Here is a 14,681-nt window from a genome sequence, read left to right on the forward strand (position 1 = left end):
ATAACTACATCGAGGGAGAGTATGCACGCTCCTTTCGGCATCGACAGATCCTGGCAATCCCGATGTTGAAGAAATGCAATCTCCTCCTGCTGTTGATCCGACTGATATGGAGGACGACGAGGAGAAGACCCAACAATTTTTTCATGTTGTAACTGAGCAACATGAATACATTCTTGTTGCACCCCGTCCAGATCTGGCTTGTGATCCTGTTTTGTAAATATGCAAATACTTGTAAATGCTTCCTTGGCTATTTTGCAAATGTTTGTAAATTCAATCTATGTGATATAATAAATTCATTTTTTGAAAAATCTCTTTGTTCTTGGAAAAACCTAAGGTCCACGATAGTCTTTGTATTAATTAGTACCCAATTGTGGGCACTAATTAACTCGTAACTTATTACTTAAGGTATCCCCTTTCATGTCTAGAGTCTAGAGTCTTTGTATTAATTAGTACCCACTTGTGGGCACTATAACTAACTCGCAACTTATTACTTAAGGTATCCCCTTTCATGTGTAGAGTAGAGTCCACAGTCAGCCGCCAGCCTCCCTTTTGAAAATGAGCATATATTTAAAAATCTTATATTCTTTAATATTAATTAATAATATTTTCTTTAAAAAATGAGTGCCCTTCATGTGCAAGGGTCACTCTTTTGTAACCTTTCAGATTGAAGCAATTTTTTTCCCCACTTCTGTAGTTGCTATGATACTTCTATTACGGGTCAAATTACCTTTATAAGGGCTCTGCAACCTTCAAGTTCTGTGGCGGGGGCGAAGTTCTGTAAGTATCTCAACTAACTCAGCATCTCGTACTTCAATTCAAAGCCTGCTGTGTGGTGTTCCCTGGCTGCTGCTGATAGCTGAACAAGCGTACTAGGCTTAAATTAAAACAGAACACAAACATTTGCAAAGTACGAGACGCGGAGTCAAAAGAAAAACACGTTAGAACGACGACGTAAACAACAAGGACTATAATAATAATAATAATAAGCTGGGATGGATGGGTGGGACGTAGGAAAACCACACTAGGAGAATAATTGCGACAAATTGGTGGGGCTGATATCCGATGGCGGCCCAAATAAGACACGTTGAGCAATCAACTTATTCACAGCTTCGGTAGGATGGAAAGGATCCCAGAAGATAAATGCCGAGCGGTCCGCACATACAGGATCGGTGGGAATGCAGGGAACTAAACCTTTATAAGGACCACGCCCGCAACATGCCGTATTAACATTCTCAAAACCTGAATTTTAACCCGTATGATATTATTATTAATAGAATTAGCCAAAATTGACGGGTCGCATAATCTATACACACGACACTCTATAGCTAGGCTATATATAAACTTACCAAACTTTGCTGGACTGTTAATCATCTCCAGAACGATGTCGAACCCATTGGAGTACAACATTGTAGAACTAGGTAGCTCCAGCTGCAACTCCTCCGTTAAGGATTTGAGCAATCCGTTGAAGCTTATCGCCACTTGCTGAAAACTGTCGATACACTTACCCTTCGCGGTTAAGAACCTCTGTCCTATCAGCAAAGGAATGCAACCCAGGGGACCGAGGCTCGAGACCACGATGTTACGTGCTCCAAGTGCGTAAATACTCTGTGCAAAACCATCCCACAGCATAAAGACCTCAAGCGGCCACTCTCACTATTTTTCCTAAACACAAGTTAAAGTAGCCAGTTTTCACAAACTACCAAAACATTCGGAAAGAAAAGCTCATTTCCAAGATAAGAAACAGAATCCTAAGTATGGCCTCCGAAAACGAAACTTTCGCACTTCGAGTAAAATAAATAATCGCTAGCAGGGTTTACTAGCGCAGACATATTGCAGAATACCTTGATCTGTTGACGTAGTTCCGATATGAGTAAGGCCTCGTACTCGGGTAGAGTGAAGTGACGTTTACGAGGGGAACCTGGCAAAAAGTAGTTGCTCAAGTAGTCGTTGGCTCCAACGGTGATAGCGAACAACCCACCAGAGATTATACGGGATGCATCGGCCTCACCGACAAGCTCGGTGATGTTACCAACGTACTCACGAAACAGCTCAATTTGCTGACCCATCCTGAAGCGTTGAATCTGCAAGCGATTATAAGGAATCAGCAGCCGCAAACCAGCAACTCTCTAAATGACATCTACTACTACAAAACAAACAAATACAGCAACACACCAGTACCACTCACAAAAATATTTCCCGTGTCATTTAAAATCCCTGCCCCTGCGGAAGCAAAATTGGCCCCGCGAAGCAAATTCTGATCCCTGGCGTTGAGGTCGTCGTAAGCTAAAGTTGGTTCCATGCCCCAATGCTCACCTGGACGCAACACAACGGTGAGCAAAGGTGCGGCCTTGGCGCAGAGGAATACATTATTCCTAATACTACTATAATTAGCCGTACATACTCAGGAAGTCGGAGATGATACGACCGTTGCAGAACCGTCCGGTAGGTCGATGGTCGGGATAATCGATGCCATTGGGTTTGAAGTTGGCCTTGGCGATCGACACTAAACGATTGTTCATACCCACGTCTACCAAGGAGTCGCCGAAGACGAACATGGCCGTAGGTACGCGACTAGCATTCGCCATGCCAAACAGCAGAGCTAAGGCAAGGGCCCAGGTGGAAGGCGCCACCGCCGTCATCGTCCCCCCCCCCCCCCCTCTCTCGCTCTCTCTCTCCCTCCTTCTCTGCACCTGCAAACTACACGAATCAACACGGCGTCCAACGGGAATCAGTAAGGAAAATTACATGTGGCTGTGAGAACACAAGAGTCAAGACAATATGCTGTCCAGTTGGATGCCGCAGCTGGTGGAGCCTGGTGCAAGTTTCATCCAAGAGTCGCTGAGCCTGAGAGTTGCACATCAGCTCCTCTTAAATGCACACGATTTGAATCCTAACAATTTAGTAGAGCCTGCGTCCCAGCCTTGGACTTTAATTACTCAACAAAATTTACTAGAGGTCAAGTGTTCACTGAGAGCCCCAAAAAAAAAAATAGAACGTTAATTTATTCAAGAAAGTTTGCAAAATATGAGCTCTCAGAAATTGTTATGTCTTGGCTCTTGAGACCTGCAACCAGTGTTCTTGAAAAAAAAAGCTCAGCTTAGCCTAGAACTTGTTTAAATTTCAAAAAATCATTTTTAAATTGATTAAAAAAGGAAAATTTTTGAAGATTGAGATATAATTAAATTTCCATGGAAAAGCTTGTTCAAAGTTCAAACTTATAATTATCTCTTCCGAGAAGGATTAATTAATGATAGTAATTGGAAATTATCGCTTCAACTGGCCATTGGGTTTCTTCCAAGGTTAAACTAGTAGCCAAGCCTCAGGACAAGCTGAAAAAGTGTCTGCAGTCTGTTAATATGCCACCTGGCCGGCTCTGTCCAGAATCGCGGGGGTAGCATTAAATAAGGTAACGCTTTTATCAAGTTTTATGTGGATACATATTAATTTACAGTACACGGCGCACGCTTGCGTTTGTGGGCCCCGTGACGTTGACAAGAATTAAAAGCCTTTGTAGTGCTCGGCTGAGGGCTCAATAAAATGTATCTCCCGAGAGTTCAAAAACTGATCGAGCGCTTCATCTTCCCCAGTTTCCCGCCTCTCTCTAAACCTGCATCGAAGACTTTCCTTCTCCGCGGGCGGATGCCCTCCCAAGTGCATGGGCACTGAGTGGAGGAACCCATCCCTTATCAGACCTCAGACATCATCAGCTTCACCTGCAAGAACAAATCAAATGCTCAGCAGTCATATTCCCTTAGTTTTACCTTCAACCTCCCAGCAGGTCCTAATCCCTCACTCAAACCCTTGGAAACCCAATACAGAAAAACCATGGAGTGGAGAAGCCATCATTGATGCAGTAATGGATGAAAACACCAGGCTGGCTCAGGAACTAAAAGAAGCCAAAGACCAACTTCAGCACATGAAGAGCCAGGAACAAGTCAAAGAGCCCTCCATCTTGCCAGCAATAGAACCTACCCAACCTGCAGCAGCAGCAGCCCAACACCAAGCAACAACCAATATCACTTCACCAGGTATTTCCTCTACCAACACTGTGCATGTAAGCCTGCTAGTAGATCAGGTCAGAAGCAAGGTTGAAGACTACTCAGAAAGATGCTTGGTTGGACTTCTTTTGGGACCAAGACCCTCTAAGGAATCAATGAGAGCATGGATAAGGGAAAGTTGGACACCTCTGGGAATAGAGGTCACCCTAACTCAAGCTCTTGCCAAAGGGTACTACTTATTCTTATTCAAAGAACCAAGTATGGCAATGAAGGTTATCAGCTCAGGGCAATGGATGTATAGGCATCTCCCCTTCTGTTTCATGAGATGGACTAAGGACTTCAATCCTGATGGCCCTAAATCCCCAGCTTATCCAATGTGGGTAGAACTCCCAAACCTCCCCATTCACCTGACCCCATGGATCAAAACCATATTATCTCCCCTAGGTCAAGTCCTTGGCACCAAAGTTGTCTCTGATTACAACCCTGCTTGGCACCCTCAAGTTCTAGTAGAGCTTGACCTTTCCCTCCCTCTCCCAGATGAGATTGCTATAGGGTGTGGTGAGTTCTCCCATATCCAGCCAGTTCTGTATAAACACCTTCCCAACTCCTGCTTTCACTGTGGAAAACAAGGTCACTTTATCATGAACTGCCCCATCAAATACCCACAGATCATCCTCCCCCAAGTTTCTAAAAGAAAATCCCCTCCTAACCCTAGCCAAGCCCCTGGCCCTCATCCTTCTAATGAAAACCCAAAAGAAACAGAGTTCATCCAAGTTAACAGAAGGAGACCGTCTAACAGACCCAAACCCCCTCAGACCTTTCTCAAACCCAACAGGTACTCAGTTTTAGCCTCTGTTCAAGACCCAGAGGACACAGAAGAAGAGAATGAATGTGTAGAAAGCACCCCTATAAACAAACAGAGGTTAGAGAAGGAAGTTGACAACCTGGATTCAGCGGACATGGACACCACAGTCATCCCAGCTCCTGAAAAAAGCTCCAAACCACAAGTAGGTAACTCCAATAACATGGAGATAAGCAAAGAACTCAAGAGGGGGGCAGAGCCCTCCTTGGAACCTCCACCCCCTAGTCTGCCACCGAGGAGGTCCCAACAAACCCCCCAACAAAAGATGATGAAATTCGTAAGCTTCAACATCAAAGGACTTTCTGACCTAAAGAAAGCCCAACTAGTCAGACAATGGTGTAAATCCAAAGGATCTAGATATCATCACTCTAGTGGAGATAAAGACTTCAGGTGAGGAGTTGAACAGAAGGCTATACTCCATATCCCCTGAACACTTTTGGTTATACTCTTTACACACTCATGGAAGTGGAGGCCTAGCTATGGGCATCCATAATGACTGCATCCAAGACCTAGAAGACTTTCACATTGACATCAACAATCAATGGATAGTAGTGCGCACGAACAACCTCACCTTTGTTGGAGTTTATGCTCATGGCCCACAAAAACAGAGGATTAGAACATGGAACTCTCTACTAAGGCTACAAGCACCTGTTTTGATTATGGGGGACTTCAACATGGTTGAAACCCTCAAGGACAGATTCAACTCCAAAGGTCAAACCTTGTTTGGAACAGAGAAACGAACTTGGGAAAAAGTTAAACACAAGTTCAATCTGCAAGACTTGGGACAAGAAGGAAGCTTCACATGGCAAAACTACTCCTCTGGAGAGCTCACCAAGAAAGCCAGATTGGATAGGTCTTATGCAAGTGGTGAAATATATTCTAAATACAATAGGTGTGAATGCTCAGTCGACATTACAACCTGCATATCAGATCACTACCCCATCATCACCACCATGGATGATCAAGACAACAGACACAAATCTAGCTGGTTCCACACAGACCCTGCCCTAGTACAAGAAGAAACCAATCACATCTGGAATTTCTTCTTCAGCAACCTGTCCCTAGCCAAAGCTTGGAGTCTTTCAGTTAAATCAACCCAAAATTTGCTCAAGCAGGTCAGAAAGGAAGTTACAGCTCACAGAGCCAGCAGACTAAAAAAACTCCAAGAGCAGCTTCAAGAACAAGAATCCTCCTCTGACCCTACTAATGTCAATCAGCTCAGAGCCAAAATTAAAAGAGAAGAAGAAATTTCCCTCCAACATACCAAGCTCTTTGCCAGGGAATGGTGGGCAGGGAAAATTGACAGGCCTTGCCTTGAAATGTTTAAAATGCTGAAGGTCAAGCAAAGGCAAGAACATATTCCCTTGCTCAAAAACAATGATGGTATACAGGCTACCAACCAAGAGGAGAACAAAGAATTCCTCACTGACTACTTTCACAACATCTTCCAGGAGGATGGCCCTCCCTCCCCATCCAAAACAGCTGCAATGGAGGCTATCAAATCAGGCAGAGCCAAAACTGTACCAGCCAATATAGCCTCCGCTCTGGAACAGGACATCACTCATGATGAAATCAAAGATGTCATCTTCTCCCTCAAAACCAAAAAGAGCCCAGGTGAGGATGGACTTCCTTCTGAATTTTTCCAAACCTTTTGTGATTTGCTAACAGGACCAATAATCCAAGTGTGGAAAGAATCTGTGAAATTTGGAGCCCTGCCATCAAAAATTAATGAAGGTCTTATCAAGCTCATCCACAAAAAAGGCCCCAGAGATAACATGGGAAACTGGAGACCTCTAACAATGCTCAACAGTGTGTATAAAATCATTGCCAAAGCCTTAGCCCTCAGATTATCTAAACACATGAAACTCTGGATAACCAAGGAACAAAAAGGATTCATCAAAGGCAGATATATCCTGGATTCCATCATTGCCTTATGGGAAGGGATTGAATATGCAGAAAAAACCAATCACAACTTCATGTTTGTTTATTAAGATTGACTTTGATAAAGCTTACGGACAGAATACAGTGGGACTACGTCCTCCAATCACTCAGAGACATGGGACTGGGCCCCCATTCACCCACGTGGTGAAAACCTTATTTGGAAATGCCAAAGCCAAAATTATCATTAATGGAGAACTGTCTGACCCTTTCCCCTTAGAAAAGAGTATCAGACAAGGTTGCCCCCTAGCACCCCTTCTGTATGCAATAGCTGCAGATGGACTAAACTGGCTAATCAAGGACAAGATCAGCAAAGGAGAATTGATTGGCATCACTTTACCCAATGGAGAACAAATGTGCACTCAGATGTTTGCTGATGACACTAACAGCCTAATAGCAAATGATGAAGAGAATATCAAGACACTTTGGAGTTGCCTTCAAACCTACTGTGAAGCCTCAGGCTCCAAAATAAATCACAGCAAGAAAGGAATCAAAACCCTCATTGAGCCCCCCCCCTTCTCGACTCCTGGAGATAGGTTGTCACATCAGTCAGGATGGTGTGATCTTCAGGCTCCTTGGAATCCCCATGGGATTCAAGGTGACATTGAGACAAAAATGGCAATGGGTAATGGAGAAATTAGAAAGCAAGATCAATGATTTTATATTCATGTGATCACAATTTTTTTTTCTTAATAACATGTGTTAATATGTTTCCAAAAAAGCCGGTGGGAAGCTCCCTGATAACTGGATAAAATCCCGCCGGGATTTTGCAATACCCGGCGATCCCGCCGGGGAAAATAAAAACCCAGCGGGTGTCGCCGGGATCGTCATCCAGCCCGGCGGGCTACAATTTTCTATATATATGGGCCCGGGGGGCCCTTTGGGAGTTCATTGCTGACAGTATACACAGGTAATGAGAGTTGTGTTTGTGTATGTGTGTGTGGGTGTGTGTTCGTGCGGGCAGCCGCCCATTGTCGCAATGCGCGACAAGATGTGGGTGGTCCGCCACACGAGGGGTGTGTGTGTAAGGCCATTCTTCGGAATGGTGCTTACCCTGGGGCACTTAGTCGGTAACGCGGCTGGTCTGTGTCCTATGGTAAGTATGGCACGCCGTAGCAGTACTAGTCGGTAACGCGGCAAGCATAGTATCGTTATGGCGATGTCACCTTCCCTTCCCTTCCCTTTGTCAAATGCGGGCATATGGTCGGTAACGCGGCCAGTGTATGTCCGTATCCTATTCGTATTCCCATAGAATCGAGCGGCATTTTGTCGTTAACGCGGCAAGTTGGTGTCGTCCGCTAGTGCATATATTGTTTTTTGCATATTGCGGCATTTGATCGTTAACGCGGTCGAAAAAATGTCGTAAATTTGCTTGCATATTACGGCATGTGATCGTTAACGTGGTCGAAAAAATGTCGTAAATTTGCTTGATTTGACTTGTATTGTTTTTATTGTGTGATCCATGCGATACTTGGTTGCTAATGCGGCATGAGTATTTCATGGATCAAAGTATACATCATATTGTCTTTACGTTTTATTTCATAATATCGTAACTCGAAAAAATGAATATCTCTCTCTCTCTTCCTGCCCCCCTCTCTCTCTCTCATGATACACTTCACAACACGATAGATGTGTAGATGAGGATTTCTTTTTTTTCTCTTAAAATATACATAATTTCTAATAAATTCTTTTTTCTCCCTCTATTTACTTAAAAAATAAAACAATACATTATTTTTCTCTTTAGGAACTCACAAAAATATTAAAAATATCATCTAATGTTTCTTCTCTCTATCTGTCACAACTCTCTCTCTTCCTCCCCTCTCTCTCTCTCTCTCTCTCTCTCTCATGATACACTTCACAACTCTCTCTCTCTCTCATGATACACTTCACAACTCTCTCTCTCTATCACGATAGGTGTGTAGATGAGGAGTGCTTTAGGAATACAAAACATTATTTTCCTCTCTTTATGAACTCACAAAACTATTAAAAATGTCATCTAATGTCCCCTCTCTCTCTATCTGTCACACCTCTTTCTCTTCCTCCCCCTCTCTCTCTCTCTCTCATAATACACTTCACAACTCTCTCTCTCTCTCTCTGTGTCACGATAGGTGTGTAGATGAGGAGTGCAACATGTATACACTTGATAAGTAATAATGCACTTGTTGTTGCGGTTGTCTCACGTTCGATAATGTATTGCATGATGTTGAGTTCAGTAATATTGTTTGATATTCCGTTTTTGTTTGATCATTGATAAGTAATGATATACTTGTTGCTGTTCTCTCACGTTCGATGATGTATTGAATGATGTTGATTTCAGTAAAATTATTTGATATTCCGTTTTTATTTGAACATTGATAAGTAATGATACACTTGTTGCTGTTCTCTCACGTTTGCGTGATGTTGATTTCAGTAATGTTGTTTAATATTCTGTTTTTGTTTTGTTTAGCGATATTTGCTAGATTTACAAAGACGACCAACATGCTTTCCCCTGAAGAGCGTAAAATCGTTCTACGAGCAATTTGTATTGAAGCAGTCATCACAGTGTCACAATGTGCAGATGACGTCATCAAAAAGATCAATGAGTCTGAGATCCTCATGCGAGATCTACAAGCAATTCGTATTGAAGCAGTCACAATGTGCAGATGACGTCGTCAAAAAGATCAATGAGTCTGAGATACTCATGCGAGATCTACTAGAGCAGATATGGAAAAATGCACAGCGTCGACTTCGAAGCGGAGGTAATGCTGAGTTGCTTGATAGACAAAAGATAGCAGATTTCAACCATCAACATATAACACGAACTATTTTGGGGAGCATGCGTGTAGCATGCATGTAGCATGCAATGATCTTGGAGATGCTATCCCGCCTGAAGCTAATATGCATCGTCTACAGTTATGGGACACTGTATGGAGCGAGCAAAGAGCCAAGAGCAAGCGTATGAAGGCGCTGGATGCAGAGTCACTCCCCAAAAGAGTGCGCATTGCCCAGGACGTCGCTGTAACGTCCAGCCAGGCAGATGCGAGTGGGACAGGTGCCATTAATCGTACAATCTGCAATTCTATGTGCACACACCTCATTGGCATCCGCGCACGAGGCTCTGCTCGAAGGGCGAACAATAGGCTCTGGTGTTTTTGGCACAGTAAAAGAGTATACAGTTAAAGGTATATCATTTTTGCCGGAGCACATTACTTTTTGCGGAAAGCACTACAAAGGAGAAGGCAGCACCAAGTTCGAGAGCTTCCAGGCAGAGCAGGGCATGCAGGTTCTACACCCATCAATTGTCAGGTGTATTGCCTTCACAAAAGAATCTCCTTGGATCACTATTTTCCCATACTATAATGGCGGCTCGCTTGGTGATACTCTTCTGAAGGTCCCCTTTAGATTCAGTGAGTTCACCAGAGCAATTTTTCGTTTGGATCGAGGATGGAGACAACCCCCGCCCGATAATATTCCTTTAAGTCATCTAGAACTTTCTAAAATAAAACAAATAGTAATAACCATGCCACATATTATGCATGCCCTGGTGGAAGGCCCGGCAGCACATTTGACAGGAATTGTATATATCGACCTACATCCATTCAATGTAGTGTTGGATTTTACAAAAGAGTTGAAGCCACGCGTAGGTATTATCGATTGGGGGTTACTGCTGAGAGTGCCCAAAAAACGGGTGTCTCTCAATTTTGTATTTGAAGCAGACAAGAACCCTGAGAAGGTGGCACAGGCGGTCTCTTACGTAGACAGAGAGCGAAATAAACAGCCATGGATAGCCCCGGAACTTTATGATCCGTTTTTGTCAGATGCATACACTCCTGCATCTGATGTTTTTGCTTTAGGGTATTTATTACAAACTTTATATGACTTTTGGCAGAAAGTACAAGAGTTGTGGATGGACAATAGTTCCTATGACAAAGTTACCATGGATACTATTATTTATAGAGTCAAAAATTGGATGTGTCTGCCTAATCGCGACGAGCGAAAATCTGTTTTGCAAGTAGTGGAATTTTTTAGATCACTAAATACTGACCCAACGAGGACACAACGTCCTCTTGTAGAGCTATCGGTGTCATTCACCCCAATTTTGTAAATGATACAGTATCAGGAGATTAAGTTTCAAGAATGGCACTTTGTTTCTCTCTTCAAATTTGATATGTGCCCATTGTTTGAAATATTATCTCATTGAGTCTTTGCAATATCTCTCTCTTCTTGTGGTGTTTAAGTTTATGTTTTCTCTTCAAAATTTGATGTGCACGCATTGTTTGAAGTATTTTTTGAGTCAAGTGGATATTTCTCATTGAGTCTTTGCAATACATATCTCCTCTCGTGGTGTTAAACTTTAAGTTTTTGAGGGTAATGGTCAATTTATCTTACGTTGATCTTTACAGTTCATTAAAATCCTAAAGTCATTTACGTTCATGCAGATATGGCAGAAGCGCAAGCAAACGAGCATCAAGAGTTAGCCAAGAAGGCATATGAGCGAATGAAGGCCCTTACACATGGCCTGACAGCCCGCGAAGCTACGAGAACAGCATGCAGGTTGTTGAAATGGACAAATCCTACTTATGCCCAATGAAAAGACATAAACAAACGTGTAACCACAGAGATGATAAAGGAAATATGGCAATGTCCAGATGGCAAGATTAAGAAGGGAAGATGGAAGGTTTCGCGTTGCACTCACAATGATATCAAAATTAATGCCGAGTGCATTTTCTTGGAGGTGTACGGTCGTCCTCTCCATAACGCCGACGCTCCACTCTATTTTGCTAAGATGCTATATGCACAATTTATCCTAGAAACTCCATTGGACTTCGCCTCCAGAGAGGCCACTGTCAACACCCACGACATACGTGAAGAGACAGTGACATTCACAAGGGAGGAACTTGCTCTCATGGTGGAGGGCGCTGGATTGGAGTTAAACAAGGTCAAACAAAGCTTAGGGGCATAGCTAGCAGAGAAGGAGAAAGAAGCTGAGCGATTATCTCAAGCGTCAACTCCTCCCCCAGCCAATAGAGGGATTCAAGAGCAGCTCACAAAGATCAACCAAGATGTACAGACCATCTCTTCACGTATTGCTCCTGTGCGCCAAGGAAACAACATCTCTCGTTTTTTGATACATCCTGAACTTATGGGAGTTTCTGCTGAGGCTACTAGTTCCTCCACCCCCAATGTCCTTTATGTTACAAAGTATTCGATGGGTGGAGCGGCCAGTATATACTACCCTGTGGACACTACTACCACTTAATATGTTTAGTGAGGCAAATGCAAAATATTTCCACATGTGCATTGTGCAGTGTCCCAATAAATCAAGGTATTTATACAGTGTTCAGCATGGCTAGCGAATATAAACCACCAAGACCTTTAGATGCAACTCCTAGTGCAATTCGCAATTTATTTCAAGATGAAAGCTAAGAAAGACATAAATCCTACTTTTGTATTGATAATTTCTCCAAATACGATAATTTGTACAAGTACTTTTTATGAAATTAATGAAATGACTTCTTCCTCTATGTCAGTATCTTGCTCCAAAATTCTTTCACCGTTTACCCTCTCATCTGCTAAATTAAGCTCATCTAAGTCAATGTCTAAATTGTCTTCTATCTCAAGGGTGGTGCACGACGTGCGTCCAACATCAAAGTTCTCGTCTACTACATCATCATAATTGTACATCCATCTGGGCATATCTTCTTCATACTCTTCGCTTTCAATGTCTCACAAGATCTTTTCATTGCAATACATGTAAACAAGTTTATCTGCTCGATTTGCAAGAAGTCAATTGCGAATAGTACTGTGAATATATTTGTACATGCTCCAGTTTCTTTCTGAGCCTGAGTTTGAAGAGCACTGACTTAGAACCTTCATCGTAAGGTTGCGCAATAAAGCATAATGCTCACCATCATTCATCATCCACCACTTCCATGCAGGTTGCTCTTTAGCCATTTGTTGAACAAGGGAGTTGGAAAATAAACCCTCTTTCAATCGAAATGAGGTCATCTCCTTTATGCACTTTACACGATCATCAACATTATTATAGAAAGTGTTTACCACTTTATAAAAATCTTGCACCACCTCAACGTTGGACATCAAATCCATATTCCAATATTCAGGATCTAACATGTAAGCAGCACTGTGTAGTGGTGAATGCGCTCCGATCCATCTAGCATGAATGTACTTCAATAGGACTTTTCTTTGTCTACTGGAGAATGGTACACGCCATTGCTTTTCCACCACTGAATGCTCTAATTTCTCAAGACACTCCAAACTCCGTTGGACAGTCCACCATTGCATCCATGCTTTCCCGAGATTAGGCGCTCTTTGATCAAGACTTCGTACAGCATACATAACAAGCATCATTACATGGTACGCATCCATCACACTGTTCCACCAACTTCTTCTCGTAAGCGCTGCCTTCAAGACTTTGATTTTCTCTTTCACTTTTTCAAGTTGAGTGCTCTCCCAGTCATGAAATGCCATGCATGTAAATGTTTCGCAAACTGCATCTTTATTTCGAAGAAGAGACTCAAAAGTGTAAAAGTGAGTGCAAAACCTAGTCTCGCTGGAAGCTTTAACATAACTGACATGCGAGGTCAAAAAATATCTAACACTCTCTATCTCTTAAGCATGAATCTCACAAGCTGGCGAGCAATGTCGGACGATTGAGGCAAACCATTTGGTATCATCACTTTTATACCAATCTTTTAATACAAGATTCAAACTATGAGTATTACAGCCTACTGGAAAAACATGTGGATATTGTCGTTGTAGGATTTTGGATGCATTCTTGCAATTCTTTGCATTGTCCATGATGATTTGGACTACATTTTTGGCACCCACTTCCTCTATCACAGAGCCAATGACTTGAGCAATGTAAGCCCCAGTTTTGATTGAACCAGCAGAATCCACAGCACGGATGAAAGTCTCACCTCTAGGTGAAATAACCATTATATTAATTAATGGTTTTCTTTGTACATTAGACCATCCATCACTTACTATACTACATCCAGAAAGCTCTATATTGTTAAGAATTATTCTTTGTACACATTCTTTTACTTGCGCATAACATTTTTCTAATAGATCATTTCGCATAGCATGGTACGTAGGCGGTGAAAACCCTAGTCCAAACTCACCAATTTTCTTCCATGCTCTCTTCCAATGCTCACTGTACGTAGGCTTTCTTGCAATGAAGTTTGACGCATGGGTATATTTCCTACGTCAAAGTTTCGCTTGCAGGAAGATGCACTGGGTAGATTACTTTCTGGTTGCACATTGACATTCGGAGTACAAGCAGGCGATGTAGCGGGAGTTTGATGATTAGAACAACAGTGTTCTTGCTGCCTTGATACATTAACGGTAGGAGTGTCATGTTTTCTTGAATCTTTCTTTTGAATTTCTTCTCCTATGCGTTTGGCCACTACAGGTGCAGAGGGATGGGTACATGACTTTTTCTTCGGTCCACCTAAAAAGTGTTCTCTTAGTCGAGGCGCCCCACCTGATTTTACTGCATGGCATAGCTTACACTCCCAATCTATGAATCGATCACCAACATTAATTGCATATTGCTACTCTATCCCAGGTGCCTTTTTTTTTCCACTATTTGGAATTTGGGCTCTATTGGAGGTATCACTGGATCCAACATTGTCCTCCATCTCAACAAATAACCTATTCAACCAAGCATATAACAATGAATACACAAATGAAAAAACAACAAAGTCACTCACGTATTACAAAACATACATTAGCAGACAAACTACTTCGAAACTATCTTGACAAATACAAAAGATCATCACATAACACAAAACTACTTCGAAAATATCTTGCAAGGTCTGACTACAAAACTACTTCGAAACTATCATGCACACTGCACCCCCAATGAAGGATGCCTTTTATAC

At 42.4% G+C, this 14,681-nt stretch overlaps 1 protein-coding gene across 1 annotated transcript; it reads right to left on the reverse strand.

The window, feature by feature from the left end:
- Positions 1-968: 968 nt before the first annotated feature.
- On the reverse strand, positions 969-2,837 carry LOC147631441 (GDSL esterase/lipase At4g28780-like). Its single transcript, XM_086809099.1, has 5 exons — positions 2,402-2,837; positions 2,186-2,313; positions 1,842-2,081; positions 1,347-1,605; positions 969-1,239 (listed from the first exon to the last, which is right to left on the reverse strand). Exons 1-5 carry the CDS (start codon positions 2,637-2,639, stop codon positions 1,022-1,024), a joined length of 1,083 nt encoding a protein of 360 aa, XP_086665225.1. The 5' UTR covers positions 2,640-2,837; the 3' UTR covers positions 969-1,021.
- Between the last annotated feature and the right edge of the window lie 11,844 nt (positions 2,838-14,681).

This window comes from Cibotium barometz, chromosome 15, assembly GCF_041138505.1.
Source record: "Cibotium barometz isolate CiBa-2024 chromosome 15, ASM4113850v1, whole genome shotgun sequence".
NCBI lineage: Eukaryota > Viridiplantae > Streptophyta > Polypodiopsida > Cyatheales > Cibotiaceae > Cibotium > Cibotium barometz.